We start from the raw sequence: 13,709 nt of genomic DNA on the forward strand, positions 1-13,709 counted from the left end.
TAGGATATGGCGTTGTTCAGCTTTTCAGTTCCCTGTACCCTGTCCAGCAATGACAAAGTAAACTGAGAATGATTCCATGAAATACAGTGCCCCTACTTTAAAATACTGTCTTTTCCCATATTTAACCCTTTTCAGAGCTCCAGGTTATGGTGACAGAGGGAAAATGTAGCTAGAGTCACTTCATTAGTCAAGTCCCCGATTTTGCTGAATGTTAGAAAACCCAAGATGAACATCACAAAAAAAGCTTAGGTCTTCTGTGTTTTTCCAGATCTTTCCCATTTATCCTAACTCTTATTCATGGCAGTGGATTGCTGATGAACAATACACTCAGGAGTTGTATAATACTGTGCATTCTTCTGTCCATAGGCAGTCTAAACCTTTCATCTACACAGGTATAATTATTCATCTGTATCTTCCAGAACTGACATTCTACATTTTTTTCTTTCACACTTGCCAATTAAGATGGAAAACTTCTTGCTGGTTAGAAGGCATGAAATCTTATAATAACTAAATTTAAAAAGCACCTTTGGAAGGTCCAAAGTAGAGACAACTCTGAAGGCAGATCAGGTTGCCCAAAATTCTGTCAAATTTTGAGTGCTTCCACAGAAGTTCCATCACTGAGTAGCCATTACATTTACAACTGTGTTGCAAATCACCATCATTTGCCTTAGTTATGATCCTGCCTACTACAGCTAGGGAGGGGGAAGGGGGAAAGTAATATTTCTTCATTATTTTATCATTTTAGATTATGTCTCATAAATAAAAGATAGTATTGTTACATTGTTTTCATTACAATCAGACCTTGAATGGCTCAGAAACCTGTCCTGCTATGCAGAATAAAATACATAGTAAGAGGTGTGTCTTACAGCAGTTTGATTTATGAGGTGCTAAAATACAGGAAATACATATTTGCTAATAGAGGCGGCAAGATGTCAGTTTTAAAAAAAACCAAAGCTCTCTACACAAAGAAGCTGAAGGAGTTCTGTATGTCTACTTAATCACAAGGTTTTAGCTTCCATTAAAATTAAAATGTGAAAACTTTACAATGAATTGTCTTGAAAGCAAGTTATTCATTATTGGACAGGGCTTTGAGCAACCTGGTGTAGTAGAAGGTGTCCCTGCCCTTGGCAGGGGTTATGAAAACAGATTATCTTTAAGATCCCTTACAACCCGCACCATACTATGATTCTATGATTATTTGCTTAAATATTGTTTGCTGTCACATGAGCAGAAATAACATCAGTAAAACGGTGACTTATATCACGGTATGCTGTAGCTACCATTTTCTTTAAATCAAAATACTCCTAAGGTCTATTTTCCAACTCTGAGAAGGACAGTGTATTCCAAATATTGTCTAATATATCTAAACCTAAGAATTCAAAGAGCATTAATGCTTTTATTGACTGCTGGTTTAACAGTTTTTCATAGAATCATAGAATAGTTAGGGAAGGGAAATTAATAGAAGGGAAATTAAGGTCATAAAGTTCCAACCCCCCTGCCATAGGCAGGGACACCTAGCACTAGACCATATCACCCAAGGCTCTGTCCAACCCGGCCTTGAATGCTGGCAGGGATTTTTCTTCACCAAAGCTTTCTTAACATATTTAGGTGATTGTGCAATTGAGATCTCTATAGCTTCCTTCTTATGTTCCTTAGTTATCACTCTTTTTTTGGTATACATTATTAAAGAAATATTTGAAACAGAACTTTCTGTATGCCTCCTATAGAAAGGATATGTGAAACTGAGTACTCCATGACTACATCAAAGCAGTAAACATTAAAGAATTTCCCTGATACTGTTTGTAAGTAGAAACATAAAGTTCAACTTTTAGTGTGAGCCAGAGTACTGTTAATTTTGCGTTACAAAATATGTCTTCGTTGCTACAGAATGACCAACATGGGTTTTTTTTCACTGTAAGCAAGATACACATCAATTTCTGTATTTTAAAATCACTTTTTGTTTGGTTAAAATCCACTACTAAAAACCCATTAAATCCATTAAAATCCCCTAAAGATATCCTGGATGAATTTTTTAATGCATTTAAACATTTCCAAAAACATTTCAGAGTTAGACTATTTAAATCATAATTGTATTTCCAATTCAGGTGGCATTAGACATATTCTGTCATTTCACAAGGGTAATAAAAATTTTGGAACTATAATATTGTAGTCCTTTGGTACTTGGCTCTTAAATCTAGCCAGCCTGAGTGAGAAGCAGCTCTGTATTTTGGATAGCAAACTTACTGCAAGATTTATGTAACATGGTAAGAGGCCTTAGTGGGAAGAAGTCAACAGCAGAATACCTTGGGTATTAGCAAGGACAATGCTTTTCAGCTAGTTTCTAAATAACCCAGAATAAATCTATCACTGAAAGAAGGCAGTTTGTCTCAGCCCATCAAACCTGGCTGAAAAATGAAACCATCCCATCAGTCTGTTTTACAATGAGCTTCAATAAGCTCTACAGAAATCTGCAGTATCTGCTTTCACATTTTCCTTGTAGCTGAGATAAAAGTAAGCAAAACCTTAATTCAGCCATGGTGTCATCAGCAGTATTTCAAGCATTAAGAAGCAAATGCTGATGATAAGACAGGAAGAGGAGAAAAAAAAATAAATAAAAAAATAAAAATAGACTGAACAAACATGTTTAGCAAACTGGGAGATCCTTCCAGACAAGCTCCTTTATAGGCATATAAACTTTACAGTAAAGCACATAGATTTTTGTTAACTGTGGTGAAACAGCATTTTACCTCTTTGTACAACTGCAATACTCTGTACAGTAGCAACGTAAATTTTGTTTTGATATTTTCACTGTTGATTTATCCACAGACTTCAAATAAATAGATACATACATACATAAGTAAGTTTTGTTTAGCTCCTCAGCCACTATCCTATCATACAGCATTTTTGCTGATTTGTTCTTCAGTATCACAACAGCTTCTGTGGGTTTTTTACCCTTCCACTTTCCTAATGATTCATTCCCTAGAATGCTTATAACTACAGAGTTAGTTCTGTTCTTGGATTTTAATACCATCTGCATGCCCTGGATAACTAATTAAATGAGATTTTCATCTCCTCCTCTCTATTGCTTTTCCATTTTTTATAAGGAATGTTTTTTGCTAATACACATTATCCAGAACTCTTAACATAAATTAATCTGAGTTTCTCACTAACTCTTCTGAAAGCACTGTTACAGCCAGATTCCATGTGACCCTTCCAGGTATGCCCAAGAGTAAGCATACAGTAGTTAACTCCTTTGTATCCCAGCATAACTACATAGACAGTGGGCTTTCAGAAAATGCAAGTGCTGCTCCGAATTGCTCTGCACTAGCACTGGGAAAGAGAGATTACAATTTCAAAAAGATTAAACTAGAGCAAAGAAGGGCTAAGGAAGCAACAAGAACTGAGCAGGGGACCTGCATTTTTTCCTTTAAAAAACAATAATTAAAGCTTTCCTGTAGTGTTCTACAGCAAAAATAGTTGAAGGACCTTTTTCTAGGGTATTCTGAATGTGTATTAAGCATGATGAGACTGACAAACACTGCTAAGTTTTGAACGACTAGCTAGGGGACTGCTGCAGTTACAAACTCTTCTACAGCTGATTAAAACTCTGAATCACAGAGACATATAAATATACTGTCCTAAATTTAACATATTGCCAATTACAAGCATGTGATCATGGCCTTGTTTCCTGGCAACTGAAGAGATACAACTCTTTGATAAACACATACACATAGAATCATATAATAGTTAGGGTTGGAAATGACCTTAAGATCATCCAGTTCCAACCCCCCTGCCATGGGCAGGGACACCTCACACTAAACCATATCACCCAAGGCTTCATCCAATCTGGCCTTGAACACTGCCAGGGATGGAGCATTCACAACCTCCCTGGGCAACCCATTCCAGTACCTCACCACCCTAACAGTAAAGAATTTCTTCCTTATATCCAATCTAAACATCTGCTGCTTAAGTTTAAACCCATTACCCCTTGTCCTACCACTACAGTACATTTTAAGAACTCAGACACTGACTAACGGTTTAAAAAAGTTGCAGTAATTTAAATGTAAACTCAGATAACTTCTAAGTCTTATCTAATGGGCAGGCATAAAATGCAGACATCTGCTTTTCATTTTGAAAGGGTAGCAAAGAAAAAAATCTTGTAGGTATGCAAGCAAATGTATGTAAGCATGTTACTGGTGAAAATGCGTAAGCAAGCAAAACATTTCGCTCACTTAAAGATCTTGTAATTTAGTTAAATTATTCTTTATTTCATATTTCATAGCTTTGCCATGCAGAATCCAGCTGAGAACAGTTTTTCATTTCTATATTGAAGAGAAGAATTAAGAAAAGCTACTCTGAACAACACTAAAATCAGAGACAGACACTGATGACAGTGTTAATCGTTAAACAATGTCAAAATGCTAAGTGATGTGATGCAAGCAATCCATATTCAAGTCTTGTCTGGCTTTCAGGATCTGGAAGCCTTAACACTGCATCCTCAGCACCCAAGTCAAATGGTTCTGCCAAAACAGATGCTTATTCTCAGGTGACAGGCTTCCAGTTTTAACTAGAGATCTTGTAATTAAGTAAGAACTTATTGGAATAAATACATCCTTATTTTGGACAAAAATATCTGTCCTCTTCCAATCCAGGCCCTACTCAGTCCACAGATGGCTCTATTTCAGAAGTACATAATACGATTCCAAGCAGAGATATCTAGCACACTAACACAAAGTAAAATCACTTGCAATCCTTCAAAAAGAAGTAGTGGAATATCTCTCACCTACTTGCAAATCTAGGGTTTAGACATACTTGAAATTAGAAAATAAATATCAAGAACTACAAGTTACAGAAAGATTTTTTAAAACATACTTGTAGCAGCTGTTCAATGTCTTGTTTTTCCAGGTAAGAACGAGTAACAACTCGTCCATCAAAGTCTATTTCTGCTTTGAATCTCACTTTGCTCATTCCCAGGTCTGTGGCTTTAACATCATGAATTGCTTTGAAACACAAACATACCTATGTATATATAGCTCTGATCTGGTGAGGAATGGGGGAAAAGTTTTTTATGAAATAAATTTATTTTTTCTTTTTTAGTTCATATTGGTAAATACATCATACAACTTTTTATCCCAGAGTCTAATACTGTGTGCTACTACACCAATTTTATGCAACAGTATATTCAGTGCTGCAAAGATAAATGATTGTATCCTTAAGTAAACACTGCTCATCATCTCTCTGATAGTAATAATCCTTATTGGTTCTCATCAGTTTTCCTGCTCAATTTATTTAGAAAACATTGTGGAAAAAAAGGTTTTGGCATTTCTATACATGAAACACAATGGAGATTCTTGTTTAAAGCAATTAGAACATCTGAAAGTCATCTTGCAGATGGATCCTTCAAAATGGAAGCACAGTGGTATTTAGTTTTCATCTACCTACTGTTTGATCTTCCTCAGTTTCTTTAATAACCCAAATTCACTTCTTTGGTTACAATAAGAATGCCATTCCAGAAGCTGGTGAGACTGACCACAGTTTGTGGAAAGATCCTCAAGTTGTATAAATTTGCATAGCTCTTTCTGATGTTAATGTAGCATCTCAAAATCTGGCCTTCAAACTCTGAGGCCCAGTCCTGCGTCTTTGTAACTTCCCTTTGTGGGGTATTGGGGTGGAGGGTTTGGGGTTTTTTTTCCCTCCAAAATTTGAATTTTATAGATCCTAAGTCTTGCACTCAATTATATTTTATAAATTTGGGAGAGCAAAACCGACAGACATTCTATAGCTGCTGAAAATTATCAACTTGGTCTAGTGAAAAGTGTCCCAGGGCAAGAGGGGTTGGAACTAGCCGATCTTTAAGGTCTCTTCCAACCCAAACCATTCTATGATTCTATGAATTTCAAACATGAGAAAGCAAAGCAGGCTGAATAGCTTATGGTAAGACTCTTGAAGTATCCAACATGATATCAAAAATCTAGCACCATCCAATTATTTCTCCTTTCCTTCCTCTTTTTCATCTTTAAAAAGAAGTTACCATTTTAAAAACTCTGTATGTTATTGCTGATATACCTAATACACAAGAACATCAACATATTAAAAGAGGGGACTGCCTTAACATATGTCCCTTTTTCCTTTAATTGTATCTGTCCATAGGGCAGAGGAAAGCAGACAGAGCAGAAACATAATTCAATCACTTCTAGATTTTAATGCAGTTGTATCTCAGTTTCAGCATTCTACTGTCTCATTATTTGAAGATCTAAACTCTTTTGATCTCTTCCTTAATTTTATTGTCCGTTGTTTTGCGAATTTATTTTGTTATATGTTAACAAAAATCAAAGGACTCATAGTAAAGCACTGTCTTGCAAACATTACAACAAATAAATAGAACAAAATACCTTCATGATTTTGAAGAAATTCATAAACAATCAAACTCTTTATAACTTGTAATTTGCACAGCTGTATTTCATGCAAATCAGTGCTAATGGCATGGGGAATTTACTTTGAAACTGAATTTGTAACTTATTTTGATGTCTCAACAGAAATGGCATGGAATGTTTGGGTAAAATAGCTTATGTCAGAACCGAAAGTGCAGTCAAGAGCGTTCCGGTCCTGTGCTTAGCATAAAATCAGTACAGAGAAAAAATTATCTTCCCTTGAATACTCTCTCGCCTACCCATATCAACATAGTAGGTCAGGGTATTACCTAATTCATATGAGATGTCCCTGGATTTAGGAGACAATGCAGTGCCTTCTTTTCCCTGCCCACGCCCATTTGCAGGCTATTTCATCACTAGAGTGTTCAAGGATCCCAGCTCCTAGAACTGCCAACAGCCAAAACCTGTTTATAGGACATAGCTGTGCCATCAGTAAAAGTTAAAGCTGCTTTAACAGTCTATAGAAAATAATATTCAATTCTGTATTATACTGATGTCGAGAAGCATCAAGTTACATACTGTAAGTACTCACACCAAGTCTGCCAGTAAAACTAATTATAAATTCAAGAACAAATTCCCAAACAGACAATTACTTAGTTGAATTTATACAGAGTCTTTGAAGGAGCCTATACATTTCTACTTGGTTGGTCAGTAGCTACATACAACTCCAATGTGAAGCTAACTCTTTTCATTATTAAAAAACATTATGTGATTAACAGTTCTTTGCAATGAGCTGATTTTTTGCTGTAAGTCATCTCTAAAAATGTCTTTCACAACAAGTGAAAGTGGGCTGGTGAAAAACTCTTGCTTTCAGAAGACCTCGGAAGAACCCATCTCAGACCCTGGCCAGTTTCTTTTGCAGCACTTTAGGTCAGGGATCTCAGTCCTAGTAGTGTAGTCAGGGTAATGCAAGCTGCTATGCCAAAGTAAATGCTGTACTAGTTTCAGTTAAATTCTTTCAGATTCATATAAATGCAAGTAGAACAGAACTGAGACTAAGTGTATTAAATTAATGACATGTGACGTGGTCAAAATGCAGCAGTCTATACAACAACACTTTTAGAAACTATGAGGACTAACACACAGTGTTAAAAAAAATTAAAAAAAATATTAATTCTTTTCGTTTTTCTTTTTAGAATACAGGTTAATAGAGAAAAAGTAATAAAGTGCTACAAAATCCTGAAATACAAAATTCCGTAACTACTAAGCATTATGTTCAAAGGCAATGTTTGGTGTATGTCAGATCACGTATTATCACAACTGGCTTTCATAAGCATTCTTTTAAACTACAAGAATTAGTCCATCCACCACTGAAGTATTCTTGCAGATTAAGATTAATGTATCATGAATCATCATGGTTTAATGTGCATGACACAGTTCCATTTCACACATGTTCTGCATGGCTTGATTGCCATGTACGCCAACATCAAACAGATGTTAATTCTTTAGTTTTTATGCTCCCAAAGTATATTTTAATTGCCTAGGAGGCTTGGCAAAGGAAAAGAGGGAGGCATTTTGAATTAGATTTAATAGAAAATCTAAAATAAAAATCCATTATAAAAATAATTTTTGGAATTATTTTCAACAGCATACATTTTAATATGAAAAGCATACTTGATATGCAAAAGAACTGCAGACTGCTCTTATTAAATGGCACAGTCCTTTTGGTAAACAAGAACAGAATTCTTCATTATTTTTCTAATAAAACCCAGGATTTTAAAAGCTCTGCCAATTAAACATGAGCTCTGTGATATGAAATGTTTCTGCAAGTCACCTGCAAGGCATCTGTATGCTCATACTACATCTAAATTTTAAAATTTGGGTATTTTGCAAATTAATTGAATCCCTGTGTAAAACACCACTACAGAAATTCTCACATCAAATATCCTTCTGTGGATCACTTAAAATAAAAAGTCCTTAAATATAAAATATTTTATGTTTCCCCTGTGCAGAGTCCAGAAATGGAAATAAAAAGATATCTTAGGTTAAGATTAACGCATATGAGAAAGTGGTTTCCAGCTAGTGCAAGCTCCCACTTTTTGCTGTGTCAGCTGCAAACCAAGATTCTCCAGAACCAGAACAGCAGCAGAGCCACAGGTCAGGACGGCAGACAATTGGCTAAAAACTGTGAGTTTTAACTAATTCCTGATTTGATCAGAGTTGTTAGAGCAGGTCTCTAGCTTTGGGCCTGATCTTACTGAAATCAACAGCAGTAGAAATGGCTCCCAGGGATTTTGTACTAAAATCAGTTTTAGCAAGTTAAACAGTCTCCAGGTTGAAAATGACAATTACCAAAACTGTTACAGATAATAACAGTGTTCTATTTGATTCATGAATACTTACATTTGTTAGTGTTAATAGCAGATAAACAATAATAGTAGATAAAATATTATCAAACCCAAGATATTCTGCCCCTCCCCATACCACAGAGACCTTTTTGCATGGTAATTCTATGATTCTAATCCTTCCAACACCAAACAAATTGCTTAAATTCCTTGCTTACATATCTACATGAGCTGGCATACAGCTTTGAAATGAAAATGTGAACTGACATTTTGAGAAATAACTGACAGTCATGGCACAAGAGTGCAGTGACCTCTACCCTCTAATATTCCCTTGTTTCTTTTGGTGTTTTGTTTTTGTTTTTTTTTTTCAAATGCCCAAATACATGCAAGGTACCCAGAAATAAAATGCTATTTACCAGCAAAACCTTAATTCCAATGAAGTAAAAAATACAGCATTACCATTGAATTTACTGGAATAACGAATGAATCTAAAATGTGGATTGTGCACACACCACACAAAACACTTGTGCAGATTTCTGAAAACATACGTTCATCGCATTGCAGGGAATCAAGCCTGCATTCCTTGTTCAACCAGAATTCCCTGACTGGAATAACAGCTTTAGATGTTATTTTTGTTCTCATTCTGTTTTATTGTGCTAAATCACCAGAGTTTTGTTTTCCTTTTCCTTAAGATAAATGTGTGAAAGCGCTTCCTTTCCTCCTTTCCATTCATAGATGCTATTTTCCTCAAACTTCACATGATTCAGCTGGGTGAATATAAAGTTTTAAATATTTTTTCAAGATACATACCAGATGTTTGGGGGGAAAAAAATCCCAGAGGGAATATCACTGCATAAAATCTGAACATTAAAGCTTTATTTTTTTTTTAATTGATCTTTGGTTTTATTACCTCCTAATCCAGGTCTGAGACGATTATCATAACCATCCAGAAGTCTGTCTAGAATTCTTGTAAAGATGGTGATGTTATTCTTAGCTTCATCTTCCAGGGAGTCAGCCAGCACTGATCTAAATGGACATTTTACATTTTAGAAAGTGCTATGTAAGTTTTAATGTACACTCAACATGCAGTTTTTGCAGGCTGGCCCTGAATACTTAACTTTCTGCCCTCTAACAGGAAGGGTATAGTTAAGAGTATACGAATACACAAATTGTACATAACAAGTTCAGAAACATAAAAGTAGATGATATACTACTTAAAATTTCCAGGAAGTCATTCTCCAGTAGCCTCTACATCTAGTCAACATTGCACCACCATGGGTGTTACTTCAAGCTCCACTAACACATTTGGCTGTGCAGGCACAAAAGTCTAAAAGAGCTTCCCAGGCCTCAGTGGCATGTCACCCCTGGACAGATAACCTGGGTTCCCACACACAAAACTGTCTCTTTCCAGCTCTATCCTAGCTGTCCTCACCTACGCATACTCTATCTCTGGATAAATTCTGTGGATATGCTTCCACCCAATGGTCATGTAACGTACATGACTAGAAGAACTAACATGAGGGAAAACTCCGGTGATCATGCTCAGGGAGTCCTCTGATGTCAGTGTCTGGTGGGTGGGAACAATGATGCTGACTAGCAAGAAGCAGGACAGCTGTGGGTTGATTTCATGTTACTAAAATGCTATTTCATTATAAAAGCAGTATCTGACGTTCCACTAGATGCAGACAGACCTTATAAAAGTTGGATAGAAAAAAATTAAATGAAGCATCAGAAATAATCTATAGATCGTCAATTGTTTCTGACTTCCCTGATGAAGAAAGAGATGTTACAGCCTTCATGGGTCATATCTCTATAGAAAACACTAGGGTCTGGAGCATGAATCTGCTGCCCAGCTGGCTGTGGTGCTGATCTGGAGACCCAGACCAAAGCTTTTGTCTGCTAGGGAAACACTCCCATGCAGAAAGATGTACACAAGCAAATGTTACTGTGCCAACAATTTTAAGCACCATGCATGTGAAATGCATGAGCTCATCAGTTCTACTTGCTTAATTGTAGAATACTAGTATTCAGAAGTAAAGCATCATATGCTACACTCATCATCTACACCTTTTCTAGCCATCTACATTTTTAACCTGAAACACCTTAGCATTTATCATCTCTACATGAACTACTGATCAATGCCATAAAACCAAGAATGTTTCCTTCCTCCTCCAAACCAAAAGTAGGCTTGGGTGGCATTTTCCCTAAAGCAAGCTATAAAATTATGAAAGGCAGGGCTTTATGTTGGTCCCCAGTTCAACAGCATGGAGGAAGTCTTAAATGTAAATCATTGCATTCTGTGCTTTCTGTCACAGAACTGACCAAAATCTTATAAATTACAAAGCCCATACCAAAATGTCATGTGTGATTTCAATAATGTGTGAGGTTTTTTCTTAATTTTAATTACTAGATGGGTAATTTTTTAAGAAATTATTTTCTGGACTGTCTCTGCCATTTTTTAAGCTTCTTTTAAGTTAAAAGAATTGCTGTTATCTCAGAGATACCACTAAAAATCATATCATATAATATCAAATTAGGGTTGAATCCTGCAAACTTTACTCAGGCATGAACTCCTTAATTACGCATGTAGTTTCTTTGACGTCAGTGAGATTACTCACTTGAGTAGGGTTTGCAGGATCTGGCCCACTGTGACTCAACTAATACTGCACCAGAGTTAGGCATGAAGTGAAATAGGAAACATAGTTTGTTTTGTTAACTAGGAAATAGATTAAAATAAATGCAGAGTTTTTAAATGGTAGGAAACTTGCATTATTTAGCTTACAACCCTCACCAGTGCAGGACAAGACCTACTGCAGTCAGAGCCAAAGCAAGTGAACCCAAGTTACAAACTACAAGTAATCGCACATTTATGGACTGTGAGCAACACCAAACTATTAGGTGATTAAAATTACTTTCTGTTATGCGGTCACTTTATAAATGGAGAACTTTAAACAACATAATAAAAGCTGATTAATAAATGAAGCTATTGTTTTATTGTATGTGTGAAGTTGTATGCTATCTCCACCTAGAGGTTTAAAGCTTAAGTATCCTTTTGAATTCTGTTATGTTGATCAAGAAAAAAAAAGCAAAGCCAAAAAAAATGGCATGCCTGTAATAAAAAACATGCGAGCATTAATTTGGAGACTGTGATTTGCTATACTGACTAATCTATGTCTCCATCTTAACTCCTCTGTATGATAGACAATCACAGTGGTACAGTAACTCCATTAAATCTTTAAGATTCAATAAGGCATTTAAAGGAATTGTATTTTAATGGTGAAAGAAAACATCTATTCACAAACTGTTTAAGGACAAGCAATTAGGCTTATACAGTCCCTAGACTACCTTCTAATGAATTTGCTTTGGAAACTATGAAAGACTGCATTCAAAGAGCCAAGAAAGATTTTTTTTTAGGACATTACTATACACCATACTTTCATAACCTCTCACACAGGCTTACCGTTAGCAGACCGTAACATACATGTTTGTATGGAACAAGAAAACTAAACATCCTCTCACCTTGTTGGTAGCCACACCAATAAAACGAGAAGAACCAACTGCATCTCGGAGAGCACCAGCTTCCTCTTCATCGCTGCTCCTGCAAAACCTAACCGTGCAAGAAAAACACAAACCCACTCTCAGCTACAGTCAATCTCCGCCACACAGTGCTTTCAACTTAACCCGAGGAAAAATATGTCACTTCAGTGGAGAGAGGAAACCACTGGGTTTCTGCAGCACTTCTCACTACTAGCAACTTATTGTATCTCCATCTTTCCCAACGATCCTGCTCTGTGCAAAGAGGCAACGTATGATCAAAAGTGGCATGTGAGCAGACGCATCAGATGCTTTCCTTTTCCGTAAGCCCCAAGACGAAAAGGAATGGAAAAAAAAAAAAAAAAAAAGATAAAATAAAAAATAACCCCCGCATGTACAAAAGGACCGTGGTTTAACCATTCCTCGCCTCACAACGGCACTCCGCAGCCGGGGGGCGGCGGGGGGAAGTCACGCCATTCGCGGGGGCTCTGTGCGGAGACCGCTGTCGAGCCGCCCCCAGCCGCCGCCGGGCGCCCAGCACGTTTGACAGCTGCTCGGCAGTACACCGGCGGGGGGGGACAGCCCCGCAGGGCGACAAGTTGCGGTCGGCAGCAGGGCTCTGCTAGGGGCAGGGCGGGGACCCCCGAGGACCGTACCTGGAGCCAGCGTGCGGCCGGGGTAGGGAGGGGGGAACAGGGGCGGAGGGTGCCAGCAGCGAGCGGGGCAGGAGGCAGCGGGCGGCGGCGGAGCGCGGCCAGCACCGAGCGGATCCCGAACGGCGGGCGCGCGCGTGCCGATGCGCGGAGGCGGGCGGGGAAGAAAGGGGGGGGGGGGGGGGGAGGGTTGCGCGAACCGGCGCGCGCGGGCGGCGGCTGCGCGGGCTCGGAGTTGCCCCACGGGGCGCGGCGCGCCGGAGGGGTGCGGATGCGCCCCCCAGGGTGTGCGGGGCAGGGTAGATGCAAGTCACCCTGGCGAGCGGCGGCTCAGCCGCCGGCCTGCAGCCTGCGCGACAACTCCGCCTGTGCGCGAGCGATGAACAGGGCGATCCCCAGGACGACACACCAGCTTCCCGCGGCCCTTCCCGACCCTTTAATCACCTCTTGTTAAATGCGGGCGTGACAGGGCACAACCCCAACAACGGCCCCGCGCCCTTTCCGGTCTGCTGGGGGGGAACGAACAACTCGCAGACCGCGGCTCCCGCCCTCGTGGCCCTCAGAGGCTGCCTCATTAATATTCCCCGCTTGCCCACTGGCACAGTCTAATTGAAATGCAGAGAGAAGTCTGTCATTTAAAGTGAGCTCAGGATGCAGGCAGCCAAGAAAACAAACCTCTCTTGTTCCGCTCAGATAGCATCACTTTCGGTCGTGTTGCCTTCTAAAGCACGCTGCCCTCCTTTCTTACACTCAGCCCTTCTCTGGTAGGAACTGGACCCCTGCTAGGATTTATCCACATTGATTTT

At 38.6% G+C, this 13,709-nt stretch overlaps 1 protein-coding gene across 1 annotated transcript in view; it reads right to left on the minus strand.

The window, feature by feature from the left end:
* GABRA2 (gamma-aminobutyric acid type A receptor subunit alpha2) overlaps positions 1-12,591 on the minus strand; it is a 60,703-nt gene extending 48,112 nt beyond the window's left edge. The window contains exons 1-2 of the mRNA XM_005149099.2: positions 12,236-12,591; positions 9,627-9,742 (exon numbers count right to left, since the gene is read on the minus strand). Of these exons, the coding sequence (XP_005149156.1) occupies positions 9,627-9,742; positions 12,236-12,306 (187 nt within the window). The 5' untranslated portion in view covers positions 12,307-12,591. The remainder of the gene's footprint in view (positions 1-9,626; positions 9,743-12,235) is intronic.
* Positions 12,592-13,709: the final 1,118 nt, after the last annotated feature.

The sequence above is a fragment of the Melopsittacus undulatus genome, chromosome 7 (genome assembly GCF_012275295.1).
Source record: "Melopsittacus undulatus isolate bMelUnd1 chromosome 7, bMelUnd1.mat.Z, whole genome shotgun sequence".
Lineage (NCBI taxonomy): Eukaryota > Metazoa > Chordata > Aves > Psittaciformes > Psittaculidae > Melopsittacus > Melopsittacus undulatus.